This window comes from Seriola lalandi, unplaced genomic scaffold (genome assembly GCF_002814215.2).
Source record: "Seriola lalandi dorsalis isolate HSWRI2012SDOR001 ecotype SW California unplaced genomic scaffold, Sedor1 jcf7180002054692, whole genome shotgun sequence".
Lineage (NCBI taxonomy): Eukaryota > Metazoa > Chordata > Actinopteri > Carangiformes > Carangidae > Seriola > Seriola lalandi.
The window spans coordinates 625,948-640,606 of NW_019525245.1; the positions used below are offsets into that span (position 1 = coordinate 625,948).

General features: G+C 40.0%; 1 protein-coding gene across 4 annotated transcripts; it reads right to left on the minus strand.

The window, feature by feature from the left end:
• Positions 1-1,288: 1,288 nt before the first annotated feature.
• Positions 1,289-14,372, minus strand: b4galnt1b (beta-1,4-N-acetyl-galactosaminyl transferase 1b). 4 transcript variants are annotated; one of them, XM_023423682.2, is made up of 13 exons: positions 14,003-14,371; positions 11,023-11,074; positions 10,241-10,385; positions 9,410-9,632; positions 9,151-9,327; positions 8,412-8,518; positions 8,019-8,056; positions 7,251-7,431; positions 5,365-5,457; positions 5,049-5,236; positions 4,807-4,947; positions 4,492-4,729; positions 1,289-3,542 (listed from the first exon to the last, which is right to left on the minus strand). In XM_023423682.2, the coding sequence occupies exons 4-13, from the start codon at positions 9,622-9,624 to the stop codon at positions 3,325-3,327; spliced, it is 1,596 nt and encodes a 531-aa protein (XP_023279450.1). In that variant the 5' UTR covers positions 9,625-9,632; positions 10,241-10,385; positions 11,023-11,074; positions 14,003-14,371; the 3' UTR covers positions 1,289-3,324. The 4 variants fall into 4 exon arrangements, with proteins under 4 accessions (XP_023279450.1, XP_023279449.1, XP_023279447.1 ...); XM_023423681.2 differs by having other exon boundaries at positions 10,241-10,382; positions 10,978-11,074; XM_023423679.2 differs by having other exon boundaries at positions 10,978-11,074.
• Between the last annotated feature and the right edge of the window lie 287 nt (positions 14,373-14,659).

Below are 14,659 nucleotides of genomic sequence, written 5' to 3' on the forward strand. Positions count from 1 at the left end.
AAATTTGCTTTAAATCTGATCGTTGCAGAGGAGCCTTTTCACAACGGTGAACCTGTTGGAATACAGTGCCCTCTAGTGGAGACACACAAGAAGCTCCTGCTCAATATTAAGAGTTAGTGAATCATGCAATCAAGTCATCACGTTCCCTAACTCACCAACTTATCAACAAGTTTTTGTGTTATGAATCTAATATTTGTAGACAAATTTCATTTTTAAATGACTGGTGAGTTATTGTTGAACTGTGGGATTAACAGGCGGGAAGGTGGAGCCGTGAGCTGTGAGGACAAAAACAACTCACAACATTTTTCATTGTTTTTAACTGTGTGGAAACAACCACCTGCCCTGCTGAAGTATCCACAAGTCCCACTGCTGGCTGTTACTCTTCACCTCTGAAAACACAAAGACAAAATTCCTGTTTGTATCCTCTCTGTGGCCCCACATGGTTTTGTAAAGGCCTTGCAGCACTTGAGCAGTCCACTCCAGGTGAACTACTACCTGGTGCCCCTTCAATTCCCTGCAACACACTGAGCGTCACAGGTTAGCTTGTTATTGCCGACAGCCGTCTGACCGCGTGACGCATCAAGTCCCAATGGCCCATTCTTCATTTACACTGTGCTTTAGTGCAAGTGAGGTTGCAATTAACAGCATCTTTTACGACTTGTCTGCTTCTTATAAACACTTTCACATTCCCGCACAACAACAGAGATGTGTCTGTTTGCTTTTTGGCCTTTTGCCATAAACAGATAGTTTACAGTGCATCTACACTTCCTGACCCTGTCGCCACAAATCACTGCTCACCTCCCTCTCAGTAAACTATGTCCCAATATTATTTACATTCATTTCTGGCAAATATGTGACTAATAATAGTTCACTGATGCCTCATTCAGTTGTTGTGCATCAGTATAACTAACATTTTGGTACCAAAATAAACAATAAAGTTCTGCTTTTTTACTATTTCATCATCTAACTGTTTGAGACTTTAGCTGCTTTGATTGGCTCATTTTTCTTCCTCATCCTCATTAAAAAACATTTACTCTTGGAATGCGTTTAGCAATTGTTTGGCATTAGTCACATATTTAATGACTGAATTGATGTGAAAGATCATATGAACCCAAGACTTCATGATGGAGGTGCCAACTATTGAATTTGTCTTGTTCAAACAAATATCAAATTATATTCACACCAAATAGTAAATGTGAAACATAAACTGAGTACTGTGGGTTCAGAAGTCACAGTCCAATATTTATAAGAGCGATGATAAAAATTACACAATAACTACGACTCGTGCTCGAAGACGTTTCTGTTTTATAATGAAAGTCTCACACTTCCTGGAGCTGGACAGAGATGCCTCAAAGGTCACTTGACTATAATATAGACTGAACCCTTTCACCTCGCCACCCCTGAAATATAGCACAAATGTTTTGGATATGATAGAGGTTTTTTTTTTTCCACAGACATTTTAATATGTCAACATTTGAAATACATAAATAAAAATAGTCATTATGCCGTGATCAGAAGACTCACATCAGTGGTTTTTGGGTGAAGCAGGCAAGTTAGATTTCTGTGTGAACACAAATATCACCGTTAAAGAAAAAGAAAAAAGGTTTTCAGCTCAGCTACAGATCTGTCGACAGTTACAAATCCTTACATGAGACAAATCTTTGAACACACAACTGCACAAAAGCCTTTTGTATAATAGTTTCACCGATGAAATTAGTTTCTTGCTCCTGTCTTCGGAGGTGACGTTACATTTTGGTGAAGAGAAAGAAAAATCCATAACAGACAAAAACATCGCACAAGATAGTTTTAAAATATTCCTCTCGAGATTTAAAAAAAAAAAATCCTTTTATAAATCTCTGGCACCTCTTTGCTAATAACAAATGACTGTTAAAAACTAATTTGACTTACTGGCAAACAATAACATGACGGGAAGACGCCATCTAAAGGCCATGGTATAAAAGAACAGCATCTTCACTTCAGGCATGAGTGTATCACAGTCTTTGACAGACACTAACTCTCCAAAGAGGAGCCGTCAGTTTAAAAACAGGACTTTCAAGCCTTGGTGCCGCACAGTCTCACCTTGTTTCATTGACTTTGTCTCACTAGGTGTCACTCCTCGCGGTTTTCCTCTCATGCTCTGACAACTAATACTGTATTTCAAGATGTCAAATAATCGTCAAACTTTCGTTAATACTTGTCCCACCCCCCTTTTCTTGTTTTATAATGACAGATAATAAACATGCACTTTGGTTCATCCATTCTTTTAGGCAGCAGGTAAAGATGCAATCACTTTCACTGTTATTCATCGGCGTGCGCTGAACAGAAACGCTCTTTTGAGATGCTCCTTGAAGAAAACCGGAGAGTGACAAACAGCAGAAGACAAAAAACAAGGCTGCTCCCAGATCAGGTAACACCAGGCGTGACTCCAGATGGATGGGACCAAAGGTTTCTCCTCCTCAGATGTGATTAATCGCTCACAAACGACACAGAGGATTCTGGGTAATGGGCCAGCAAAACCATAACACAAACAAGATAAAAATGACCCCAAAGCAGCCACACCTTTGGCACGACCAGCCAGCCACAGAGCGTAGGTACCACACGTGAAAAGTTTTGAATGCGTTCTTCATGTGGCATTGGTAAGATGATGATACCTATACTCTGTGTGTCTACAGGATTGTCACTTTCTGGGATGTGTCCCTTTTCTCCTCGCTTACGTTCTTAGACTCTAACTGAGTCACTATTGCTTCTCCAAGCTCAGTGTTTTTTTTCTTTTTTTTATAGTGCAAATTGAAGGAGGACACACACCTCTACTCACATTACAATAAGATGACAATGAAGTGACTCAGACTGTCTAGATGCTACCTGTTGGGTTTTCCCAAAGCTTGTCTCTGTGTTATAAACAACACGAGGATGTATAGTCAGATAAGATTTGACAAACAAAAAGCGGAATACCTTTATAACCTTGAATCAATCAAGATTAAGCTGCGATTTAACTGTGTAAACAAGACGATATGCTTGTTACAACAGCTGATTTTCTAGTGTTTCCACTCTAGAAGAGCGCCTGAACTCTTACAGCAGGCCTCTGGATATTTACAGTGTAAAAGGACTTGTTAGCTCGCCGCAGAGCTGGGCACTGACAGAATAAACACTATAATACTGCTCTAATGGCACATTTTCTCTGCGGTGAAGCCAAACCGTTTCAAGGTTTTCAAGAGAAGGCAAACAAAAGTCTTTGTCTGAAATCTTATCTGACAGGATGCAGTGGAGGAGATCTTCTTTGGCGACTCAAGAAGAGCGGAGGAACCTTAGGATGGAGAGGAGAAACTAATTATGAGTCAAACACTGAAATCGATTTTTGAAGAACAGGAGGCCATTTTTCGTGTGTGTGGCGTCAGAGGAGGCTGATGGGTAACGAAACTTGGCGTAAGTCTTGTCGCTCTCTGATTGGCTGACCCAGGGAAGTTTGATTTTGGTTGCGTGATTGACGATGACATCGTCACAAGAGCCCACGTGGAGAGATCCCAGGCCGTCGATGAAAAACTCTGAAAAACAAACACAACAATTCAGCCAAACACATTCAAATTCATTTTTATTTAATGTCATTAAAACTCAACCAAACTTTCCTCAAACCAACAAATCTTTATTTTAAATTCTTGTTTGAAGTTTCCAAAAATATCTGATTTGTCATCTATAGGAAAAATATAATAAAATATAAAATAAAAAATGATGTACAAGACCTCGAGAATATTTCCATTTGATGCAGTTGTGCAGTCGTAAAAACATTGACGTTTCAGGCAGTGTAAACTTATATTTACATGAAGACAGACTTGAAATAAGAGAATTTTAACAACCTCAAAACTAAGGAAGGAAAAGAGGGAAGTGGATATTAAAAATAAATTGAATTAAATAAATTCTAATGCGTGTATGTGTAGTGTAATTATAGCAGTGCAGTGACTCTGGGATGCTGGCACAGTATAATTAACTTAGCAAAAACTATCTTGATATATGATACTATCGGAGTAACTGAAATAAGATAAGAATCTATAAAACATAAATTACTGGAACACTTCACTGGAAAGTGTGTGTTGAAGATTATGCAGTTGTGTTAAGTCTAATGGTTTTCATCAGCAGATATCAAGTTTAGCATCATGTTAACCTTCTGATGAAAAGTTATTTATCTCTCTTTGTCTTAATCTCTCTTTTTATGTGCTAAGAAAAAATTAAGCGTTCCCTAATTTCACACTATAGCAGTGTATGTAACTACAGTGGCAAGAAAAGGTATTTCATCTGGTCTTCTACATTCATAATGTGATAACTGTTCCTTCTGGAAACGCTTGTTATTAAATCCAAGGGTTATTAGCTTAGCCATAGTTTTCTTCACAGTTGTCAGTCACATTGATAAATGCTAAAAATCCTTGCATATAGTATTGAGCTATACAGTCATATCACTGGTCCATCTTTACTGTGTCTGAGGCGTTTCAGCGTACTCACCCAGGTGAGCTACCCTGGCGAGGCGCGGGTCAAAACCGACCTGCTGGACTTTGTCGGTGCGAGCCAGAAAGAAGTTAATGACCCCGTCAGTGACGACACAGTTAGGGAAGCCTTGGATGACGTGATGAAATCCTCTCCTCATGTGTAAACAGTCGCCATCCTCCTCCCCTGGCTCAATGGAGATGGTCTGTCTGTACGTGGCAGTGTACCCTGTGGCCTCCCGCACGGCACCACCCACCTGGACACACAAACACACACACACTGACGTCACTGACATCTCTGCAAAATGACCAGACTAATCTGTCCGTCCCTCACCAGATCCAGAGTGGTCCTCTCTAGAACATCCACAAGCTTCTCCAGCTTTGTGTTGGCTGTGAAGATGAAGTCGTCATCAACCCACAGCACGTACTTTGTGGTGACCTGGGAAACAGCCAGGTTTCGTCCGGCAAACCAACCCTACAACACATGACACTGAGTTTGAGCTCCAGAGAGCATCAACAGCGACGGCGGAAATGAAAAATTAAAAACATCAGTATGCATCTCCTGCACTTCTGTACCTTTCCAAAAGGCATGATGTAGTGTTCGATGTAAGGCCCAGAGATGGTTTTCGGATTTTCACTGTCATCAGCGATGACTATGGTGACAGTAGGATAGTATCTCCTGATGCTGTCGATAAGATCTTGAAGCTTATCATAACGCAGGAAAGTCTTTGTAGCTATGGTAACGAGGGCACTGACATTGTAGTCTGCAGAGAGAAGATGAAACAACAGGTAGAGGAAACTTGGAGGAAACTACTGTGCCAGGTTTTTTTGGAATAGCATGATGTCTGACCTTGTTTATGGACACTATCAATATGCTGGTGTTTTCTTTTACCTCCTTTGGATCCAGTGTTGTACAATTTGGGTGTTACACCGTGACGGATCTTGATACTGAAGACAGCTTGATGCCCCTCTGTCTCAAACTGCACTACAAGACACAACAAAAATGACTTTTTATTAAGTTTATTAGTGTTGTAGGATCTAACTGAGGCTGATTCACTCATTATTTATGTACTAGCCAAAAAGGATTTATACTAAAATGAACGCTTGCTTTATGCAAATAAGATTAAATGAAAAAGCACTGAAAATAGATACGGTCTTAAATCAACTTAAAAATGTTCTCCCATTATTTAAAAAAAAGAAAGAAGTACACTACCGTTCAAAAGTTTGGGGTCACTTAGAAATGTCCTTATTTTTGAAAGAAAAGCACTGTTTTTTCAATGAAGATAACATTAAACTAATCAGAAAAACACTCTATACATTGTTAATGTGGTAAATGACTATTCTAGCTGCAAACGTCTGGTTTTTAATGCAATATCTACATATGTGTATAGAGGCCCATTTCCAGCAACCATCACTCCAGTGCTCTAATGGTACATTGTGTTTGCTAATTGCGTTAGAAGGCTAATGGATGATTAGAAAACCCTTGAAAACCCTTGTGCAATTATGTTAGCACAGCTGAAAACAGTTTTGCTGGTTAGAGAAGGTATAAAACTGACCTTCCTTTGAGCTAGTTGAGAATCTGGAGCATCACATTTGTGGGTTCGATTAAACTCTCAAAATGGCCAGAAAAAGAGAACTTTCATGTGAAACTCGACAGTCTATTCTTGTTCTTAGAAATGAAAGCTATTCCCTGCGAGAAATTGCCAAGAAACTGAAGATTTCCTGTACTACTCCCTTCAGAGAACAGCACAAACAGGCTCTAACCAGAGTAGAAAGAGAAGTGGGAGGCCCCGCTGCACAACTGAGCAAGAAGACAAGTACATTAGAGTCTCTAGTTTGAGAAATAGACGCCTCACAGGTCCACAACCGGCAGCTTCATTAAATAGTACCCGCAAAATGCCAGTGTCAACGTCTACAGATAAGAGGCGACTCCGGGATGCTGGCCTTCAGGGCAGAGTGGCAGATAAAAACCCATATCTGAGACTGGCCAATAAAAGGAAAAGATTAATATGGGCAAAAGAACACAGACATTGGACAGAGGAAGATTGGAAAAAAGTGTTATGGACAGACGAATCGAAGTTTGAGGTGTTTGGATCACACAGAAGAACATTTGTGAGACGCAGAACAACTGAAAAGATACTGGAAGAGTGCCTGACGCCATCTGTCAAGCATGGTGGAGGTAATGTGATGGTCTGGTGTTGCTTTGGTGCTGGTAAAGTGGGAGATTTGTACAAGGTAAAAGGGATTTTGAATAAGGAAGGCTATCACTCCATTTGCAACGCCATGCCATTCCCTGTGGACAGCGCTTGATTGGCCCAAAGCACACCTCAAAATTATGCAACAACTATTTAGGGAAGAAGCAGGCAGCTGGTATTCTATCTGTAATGGAGTGGCCAGCGCAGTCACCAGATCTCAACCCCATTGAGCTGTTGTGGGAGCAGCTTGACCGTTTGGTATGCAAGAAGTGCCCATCAAGCCAATCCAACTTGTGGGAGGGGCTTCTGGAAGCGTGGAGTGAAATTTCTCCAGATTACCTCAACAAATTAACAGCTAGAATGCCAAAGGTCTAAAATTATTATTTCAAATAAAAATCATTATTTCTAACCTTGTCAATGTATTGACTATATTTTCTATTCATTTTGCAACTCATTTGATAAATAAAAGTGTGAGTTTTCATGGAAAACACAAAATTGTCTGGGTGACCCCAAACTTTTGAACGGTAGTGTAAGTCCAGACCGGACGAGAAAAAAAGAAGATGAGTTCTGTTTGAGGCCTCACCTGTGTCAGCTGTGCTGGGGTGAAACAGTGTGTTTGTGTAGGTGACAAACTGCAGCTGTCGGTTCAGGTTCGGCAGGAGGCTGCTAGACAGAGTCATGTGCATCTCACCGTCACCTTTGATTTTCACCCCGTCCACCTCTGCTGCCACATTCAGCGTTCCCAGCGTGGCAGTGATGTTTATCTGCAGCAAGGTGGAATGAAAGTAGGTGAAATTGGAATTACGGTTGTTTGCCAAACGGCCAAGTTGCAGGAAATATGGTCACAATCTGCCCTTCCTCAGCTGCAGTGTTGATTAATGGCCAGAGGTGTTTTTGCAGAACATTATGATGTCACAGTGAAGTTGACCTTTCGAATATAAAATGTCATCTCTTCATTTTATCCTTATAGACATTTGAGTTATACTGTGTCATAATTAGTGTATGAATTTATGAGTTATGGCCAAAAACGTGTTGTCTGAGGTCGCAGTGTGCCAGAAGTAAAGAAAAATTCCCACTGGGTGTTCCTGATATAATCCATTCACAAGAACGTAAGATCACAGATGAACTTTATCCTTGACCACCAAAATTAAATCAGTTCATCCTTCATTCCTAGTGGATGTTTCTGCTAAATATGAAGAAGTTCCATCAAGGCGTTACTGAGATATCCCACGAGAATGGGATGGATGGACAACCCGAAAACAATATGCTCTCAGCTCTGGCTGTCGCCGGCGCAGAGGCACAACAAATGCCACAAGATATTTAAAACATGTACACACACTGAAATACTTACTGAGTAATGGTCTCTGGGAAGGTTGTGTAAGGCCAAGCCTGAAAGCATATGGTAACAATTTATAAACTTAGTTGTTGCGTGCACTGAGATATATTTAATCCACTTCCTGTATACGTGTTTTCTAAGGAATAAAGATGCTACTATCTTTTCCTTTGTGCATTGTGTGGTTTTTACAGTTCCCACTCATATTATGAAAGTCTTCAGTTCATTGCAGAGAAGCTTGCTTGGATTTCAGCCAGTTTGGAGGCACATGAATGAATGTATGAAGTAATTCATAGAACATTCAATAATAGTGGTTTCACCGTAGCGGTTTTAACTTTTATCAAGTTAGCGATCTATTTTACCATATGAGGCTTTTATAAAAGTCTCACTCACTCCTATCTAAAGTCTCACCTGGAATGATGATTGTTTTCAGGGGCCGTACCTCCAACCCCTGTGTAGGATACTGTAATGGATTGTTAGCCTCTGCAACAATGAGAATATCTGCAGGTGTCTGTGACCTGAGGGGAAACGTTCACATCAGGAAGATGCATACTGTAGCAACATACATCGACACACATATACAGGAACAGAGTGAGTGTACAAATGTGCCTAATATTCAATGAGTGTATTTTGCACTTTGAAAACATAAACTGACTGACCAAAAGAGAAGGCAAAGAATTCAATAGAAGCTAATAATAAAAGATCTTGTCACCTTGTGATTTTGTTTTTGATGGAGAAAAAAGCTTGTGCAAAAAACAATTTCATGTAGGAAGGAAGGAACATGAGTTATAAGGTTTTTCCTTTTTGATCTTGTTAAGAGCATCGCTGTTGTGTTGTGGTTCAGCTAAAAGCAGGAAAATGAATCTTGAGTGATACCAAATGAAGAGCGGAGGAGTTACAGTATTTCAGACAAGTGATATGGAGGTATGGATGGATTTCAACATGTCAGAGACAGAAAGGCCATGATCTTAGGAATGACTGAAGATAGATCTAGCATCTGATAAATAAACCTTGAATGTACTTTAAGCCAGATTAAAAAGCCATTTACAGCGTGTGTTTTTGTTTTTGTTTTTTGCTCTTTTTACGCTTCTTCATCATTCTGCTTTCCCGGCTACATTGTTTGACATCTTTGTTTTATGGTGCCGTTTACCTCCTCTGGAAACTCTTGTACTCTTTGGCCCGTCGACTCTTCATTTCCTCCAGCTCGGAGGCCTCAAAGGCCGTGTGCAGCGGGTGAGCTGACACCCGCGGGAATAAGAGTTGGGCGAAGGGCAGGTTTACTCCTCCACTCTCACCCTCACATACGCACCCATTGCGTGCCAACAAACTGCATCAGAGACACATGTATGTGAGAAAAAAAAATCTGAATCAATTAAGTAGTTGAAAATTTGCTCTGTGTTAACTCTCACCTTGCCACATTATCCCTCACATGAAATGGGATGTTGCCTAATCGGTGGTCTGGTTCTGGGAGCCTCTCCTCCAGATTTCTCTCTACTATTTGCCCTGGTCTCTGCCACACATCCACTGTGGTGTAGGCCCGAGTGGGCCACGAATGGAGGAGGGCCAGTACCAGCACCACAGACACCAGAATGGCAAGCAACACTGTCTTCCTCAGGGAGCGCATCCTAAAACCTGACACAGATAAGGACAATAAGTCTCTCATATTACCATGCTCACATGCTCATATGTATGTTAACAGAGTTAGTGGTTGCTGTAAGTATCCTTCCTGTCCATACTGGCCATGAAGACCACATACTTAAGATAAGAGATAAGGGACAAAATCCATAGTCTTTGTTCAGTGTAGAAACATTATTTGAAGCTTTAGTTGAACTGAAAATTAGGCTTTAGCAGTCTCTGTTAGCCAAATCAAGTGGATGTTTTCCAAATTACAGTCTTTTTAGTATGAAATTCTCTGTGTTACTATCCTTCCACCGAAGCTTGGGACATAGACACTGTCCGGGGAAACAGAAAGGACGAATTTCGTACCAAAATGCCTGAAACCTTAGAAGACTTTATAATCAAGAAAAAGGACTGTTGATTTGGTCCCTCATCGCACATATGGGCATATTATTTAAAACTGACTTGAAAAAATCTATCCATGTTGCTCGAAAGTGTCGGATTGAAATTGTCGTCAGAACCACACCAAACAATCAGAAAGGCCGTAACATTGGTTTTACACATGCTCAGGCAGAGTAATAGTCATGCTACCAGGGGTAAAACACAAGCAGTTTGGCACTTGCCTGCTGGGTTAGCAGATTGAAGTTTCAGACCAGCTAGCTCAGTATCGAAGTGTAAAATCTAAAGTCAGGATTTTATAACAAAGAAGTTCAGATGCTGGCAGCAGCTTTGTCCTCTCCTCCCCTCTCTTCGTCTCTGCTAGATCTACTGAAAGGAGATGTTTTAACATATATCACTTGTTTAAACTTGAGCTTTTCCCCCTCCCTTCAGCTGTGATAAACAGATTAATATGATTAATATGAGTGTTTGTCCATTACGTCCATTCTGCACAGTGAGAGAAGCTGATTGTCTTGCTGAATGACAATGATCTAATCTGATCAAGCACTAAATGTATAGTGTAAATGTATACGCTTTCTTTCTTTCTTTCTTTCTTTGGCCTGTAACTTTTGAACTTTCTCTACGAATAACAGACTTCATTCTTCATGTGTTTAACGAGCCACGAGGACCCCAACATCTCGGTCAGCCTTTATTACCCCTGTTTGTTTCACTATGACATAGTAATATATGTGTGTCACATACAATAATAATAATAATAATGACTATGGCTATTTGGAAGGATTCTACATGATGCTTTCTTCATTCATGTCCTATACCTGTATACATGTATGTACACATATGTAGATACTCTTTTGCTCTCCCTCTGGATTTGCTCCTTTCTGCTACAAGTTACTGCAATTACACATAATTTCCAGAACTCCCTGCATGTTTAAAAAGCATTTATAAGAAACATATACTCAACTGCCTCTATCCAGTCAGTGAAAAGGTATCGACTGTAGACACCTACATCTCCAGGAACCATGTAGATAGTCACAGAAATGAGTGAGTGCCTTCCCCATCTGGAAACAAGAAGAAATAAGGAAAATGAGTCATAATATACAGGATTAAAAACATCACAGACTAGTACCCAAGTGTAAATTCTATACAAAATTATTCAAGCTATTGCATCATCTCATAGAAACACAGTTGAGCATCCATATGGTGCTTCATCAGCTGCTTGAGTGGTCTTACAGCCCCCAGGGGTTTGGGACAACCAAATTATTGTTTTTGTGCAAATTGGAAACAATCAATGTTGGGGGAAGATGGACCGGATGGTCAGTCAGCTGGGCTGTTTGGATATCTCTCACTTTTAAAAGCACTTTACCTTGTTCTGTTAGTGATGTAGACTATACTCAGTGTACATTAAGTTGTATATTAGATATAGGTCTATTGGGTGAGTATTGGTAAATTGGGACACTTTCTGAACCCTTCTTAACCCCTTACATGTTACTATTCTAAATAGCGTAAGACATATTCTATACAACACAAAAGAAGAAATAAGGAATTATTAAACACAGGATGGATGACACCTCTTCAAAGACAATGTGTCCTGAGACTTTTCTTTTTAGCAAAATGGTGCACCTTCATTAGAAAAATGGGACACCCTAATAATTTCATGTACAAATTTTTTTTTTTGAGAAGATACGTTATTTCAACATTTTGATTTCCTATAAAAGCTATATATTAGACTGTACTAGAATTGCTGCCATATTACTTCCTCAACCAGCCAGGTTGCAGGAACTGAGTTACAGCAATGAATAATGGCCAGAGGTATTTTTGCAGAACATTATGATGTCACAGTGAAGTTGACCTTTGACCATTTGGATATAAAATGTCATCACTTCATCATTTTATCCTTTTAGACAGTGTTTGTGTTAAATTGTGTTGTAATTATATGAATTTGTGAGTTATGGCCAAAAATGTGTTTTGTAGGTCACAGTAACCTTGACCTTTGACCACCAAAATCTAATCAGTTCATCCTTGAGTCCGAGTGAATGTTTGTGCCAAAATTGAAGAGATATCGTACAAGAATGGGCACAGACAAATAAACATTATGCCACACATTGTCTGGCATAACTAGATTTTTGGCTTAAACATTTTTTACATCAAAATGCTGTCATTTCAATTGCCATTGTGATTCTGGTATTGAGTGTCATTCACAATACCACTCGAAATTAGTCTTCGTTCACACAATATAACTACCAAAGCTCAGTGACTTACAGAACTGGACCTGAGCCTCAAAGTGGCAGGAGTATCTTCCAACTGCCCCGTTCACTCTCATACAAACAGAGCACACAATCAGGAGGAAAACAGGAGCATGTCCATTTTTTAAATCACTGCAATTGCCCCATTGTTCACACCACACAGCTTTAGGTGATAAGAGGTGGTAGGTGTGTCTCACCATGATCCCTGTTTTTACCAGGTGTAACTAAGCAGTTACCATCACTATGGAAACAATTACCTGCAGCAGGCCACGCAGCTGATTCCTGATTCAGATCAGCTGATTAGACTGCACACACACACACACACACACACACACACACACACACGCACAGATAAACAAACAAATACATAGAGACACACAAAGACACACAATCACACAAACGCACAGTAACCTGGTAGCAGCTTATCAACAGCCCAGAGCAGTCATCCATTAATCATTGTAGTTTAGCACCAGCTGTTCCTGAAACTGTGAGGGATGTTACGAAAACATAAACATTCAAATCTGGTGTCATGTAGCCTCTTCATACACATTCTTACTTTCCTGTAAAAAAATCATCGAAATTTTAAGCAGGTCACAAAAATTTGGATTTTTACTCCTTGATTCAGGTTTTTCACAAGCTTCATAGTATATTTTCTTTAATCTCAGTTCAAGTTTCATGCACATTTCAGGCCATTCAGAAAGCAATGCAGCTCAGTCTTTCTCTGTGTACTTCAACTCATTTATACAATGTTACTCCCATTTAAACTTTTTCTTTTGCTCAGGTCAGTATACTTCCTCTGGATAAACTGCAAGTCACAGACTAATAATCTCTAATTATCTTGGCTGTAACATAAAACAAAGAAATACATGAAATAAAAACATAGGCAATACCATATATGCATGGCAAAACCTTTCAAATGTGTAGCTTACAATTTACTTTGAATCATTAGTTTTGATAATAGTTATAATGCCTTATGATACCTTCATGGTAAACCCATGAAAAAACAATAATACTGAGTAATTGCCCAGCCATAACATGATATAGCCTAATAAAAAAACCAAAGCTATGTGGAATATGAAGAGAAGTAATCATAAGAATGAATGCTGTAAGAAATATAATTCAAATTCACACCATTATGAAAATGTTTTCAATATTGAGAGTAATGCTGTAAACCTGCTGAATCAACCCCACCAGGAGGTAAGGAGTGCTGTGGACATGCAATAGATAGACATCGGTCCCTCCCAAAGACAGATTTGTTGCCTCAATTGAATACATTCAAATTCTGGACTCTTACATGTAAATTGTCAAAAACATCTCCCCTCCACTGCTCAATATCCTTAAACATAAGAAAATGTCAAAGTAATGTAATAATCTGTACAGCAGTCCGGGCCTGGCTGCACAGCTAGGCTATACAATAAGCTCCATCGGACAGGCCTTATTGTCCTACCTTGTCGTGAGGAAGACTGCAGGAAAAAAATTACATTGCACAAACATCTTGATGTATCTTTCGATTACATCCCTTTCATGTTGAAACGCATCTCACCCAAAACAAAGGTCCGTTGCATTTAGTCATTTTATCGACAATTACTTTGGCTCTACAAAATTCCCACGCCTTTCTTCTCTTCTCATGTTTTGTCTGGTAGCTAAATCGTCTAATGTTCACAGACAGCTGGGAGACCTATGGAAGACAGAGCTGTAGGCCTGTTATATATTACAGTCAAATCATATGAAGAGGGAGCTCACCTCAGTTCAAAGACGCACACCGTAGGCTGTTTCACCTCCCGCTCTCCAGGAGGTCGCCCCTCTTTAATTAATCTGTTCCTCGGCGGTCTTTCAAATGGGATTAGATGTGAACAAACGCAGCGGACAGGAGACAAATATAGCGGCCATACATCGCAGCACTGTTGGCTGGGGCGCTCCCCTTATAGCAAGAGCGGCAGCGGCAGCGGAGCGGTAGATCAGCGGAGCAAGCACCGCACCTCAACACAACACCCAGCGGTCAATCACTGTGAGAAGTGCAATGGTAACGTGTGACACATTACGTGGACTATGTAGGCTATGAACTACAGCACATCATCTGAAAATTAATTTTACTCATGTTCCAACAAGACCCGTTCATACCCATAGCTCAACAATAAGATATTCATGTGTGTGGGTGGGTGGGCATCTGTGCACATATGTGTTTGATGTGTGTCTATGATAGGTCTGGTATCGTGTGTGAAAGCATGTTAAAAGGTTTTTTTTTTTTTTTTTTGACAGCCTGCCTCTATTTCCTTACTGGCTACAAATTGGTGGAAGTTTGACCATAACCGCACACTGAGTTCACATTTTCACATTTCTTTCTACCAGTGTGTGCTTATTGGGTGCCAGCTGAAGTTGTTTCCAGTTCTACTTGTAAAT

Excerpts from the sequence above, each read along its gene's own strand:
- b4galnt1b (XM_023423684.2), bottom strand. The coding sequence starts at position 9,624 with ATGCGCTCCCTGAGGAAGACAGTGTTGCTTGCCATTCTGGTGTCTGTG. Across the intron at positions 4,948-5,048 it reads ACATCATGCCTTTTGGAAAG|GGTTGGTTTGCCGGACGAAA; the intron begins GTACAGAAGTGC and ends CATGTGTTGTAG. Across the intron at positions 4,730-4,806 it reads AGAGGACCACTCTGGATCTG|GTGGGTGGTGCCGTGCGGGA; the intron begins GTGAGGGACGGA and ends TTGTGTGTCCAG.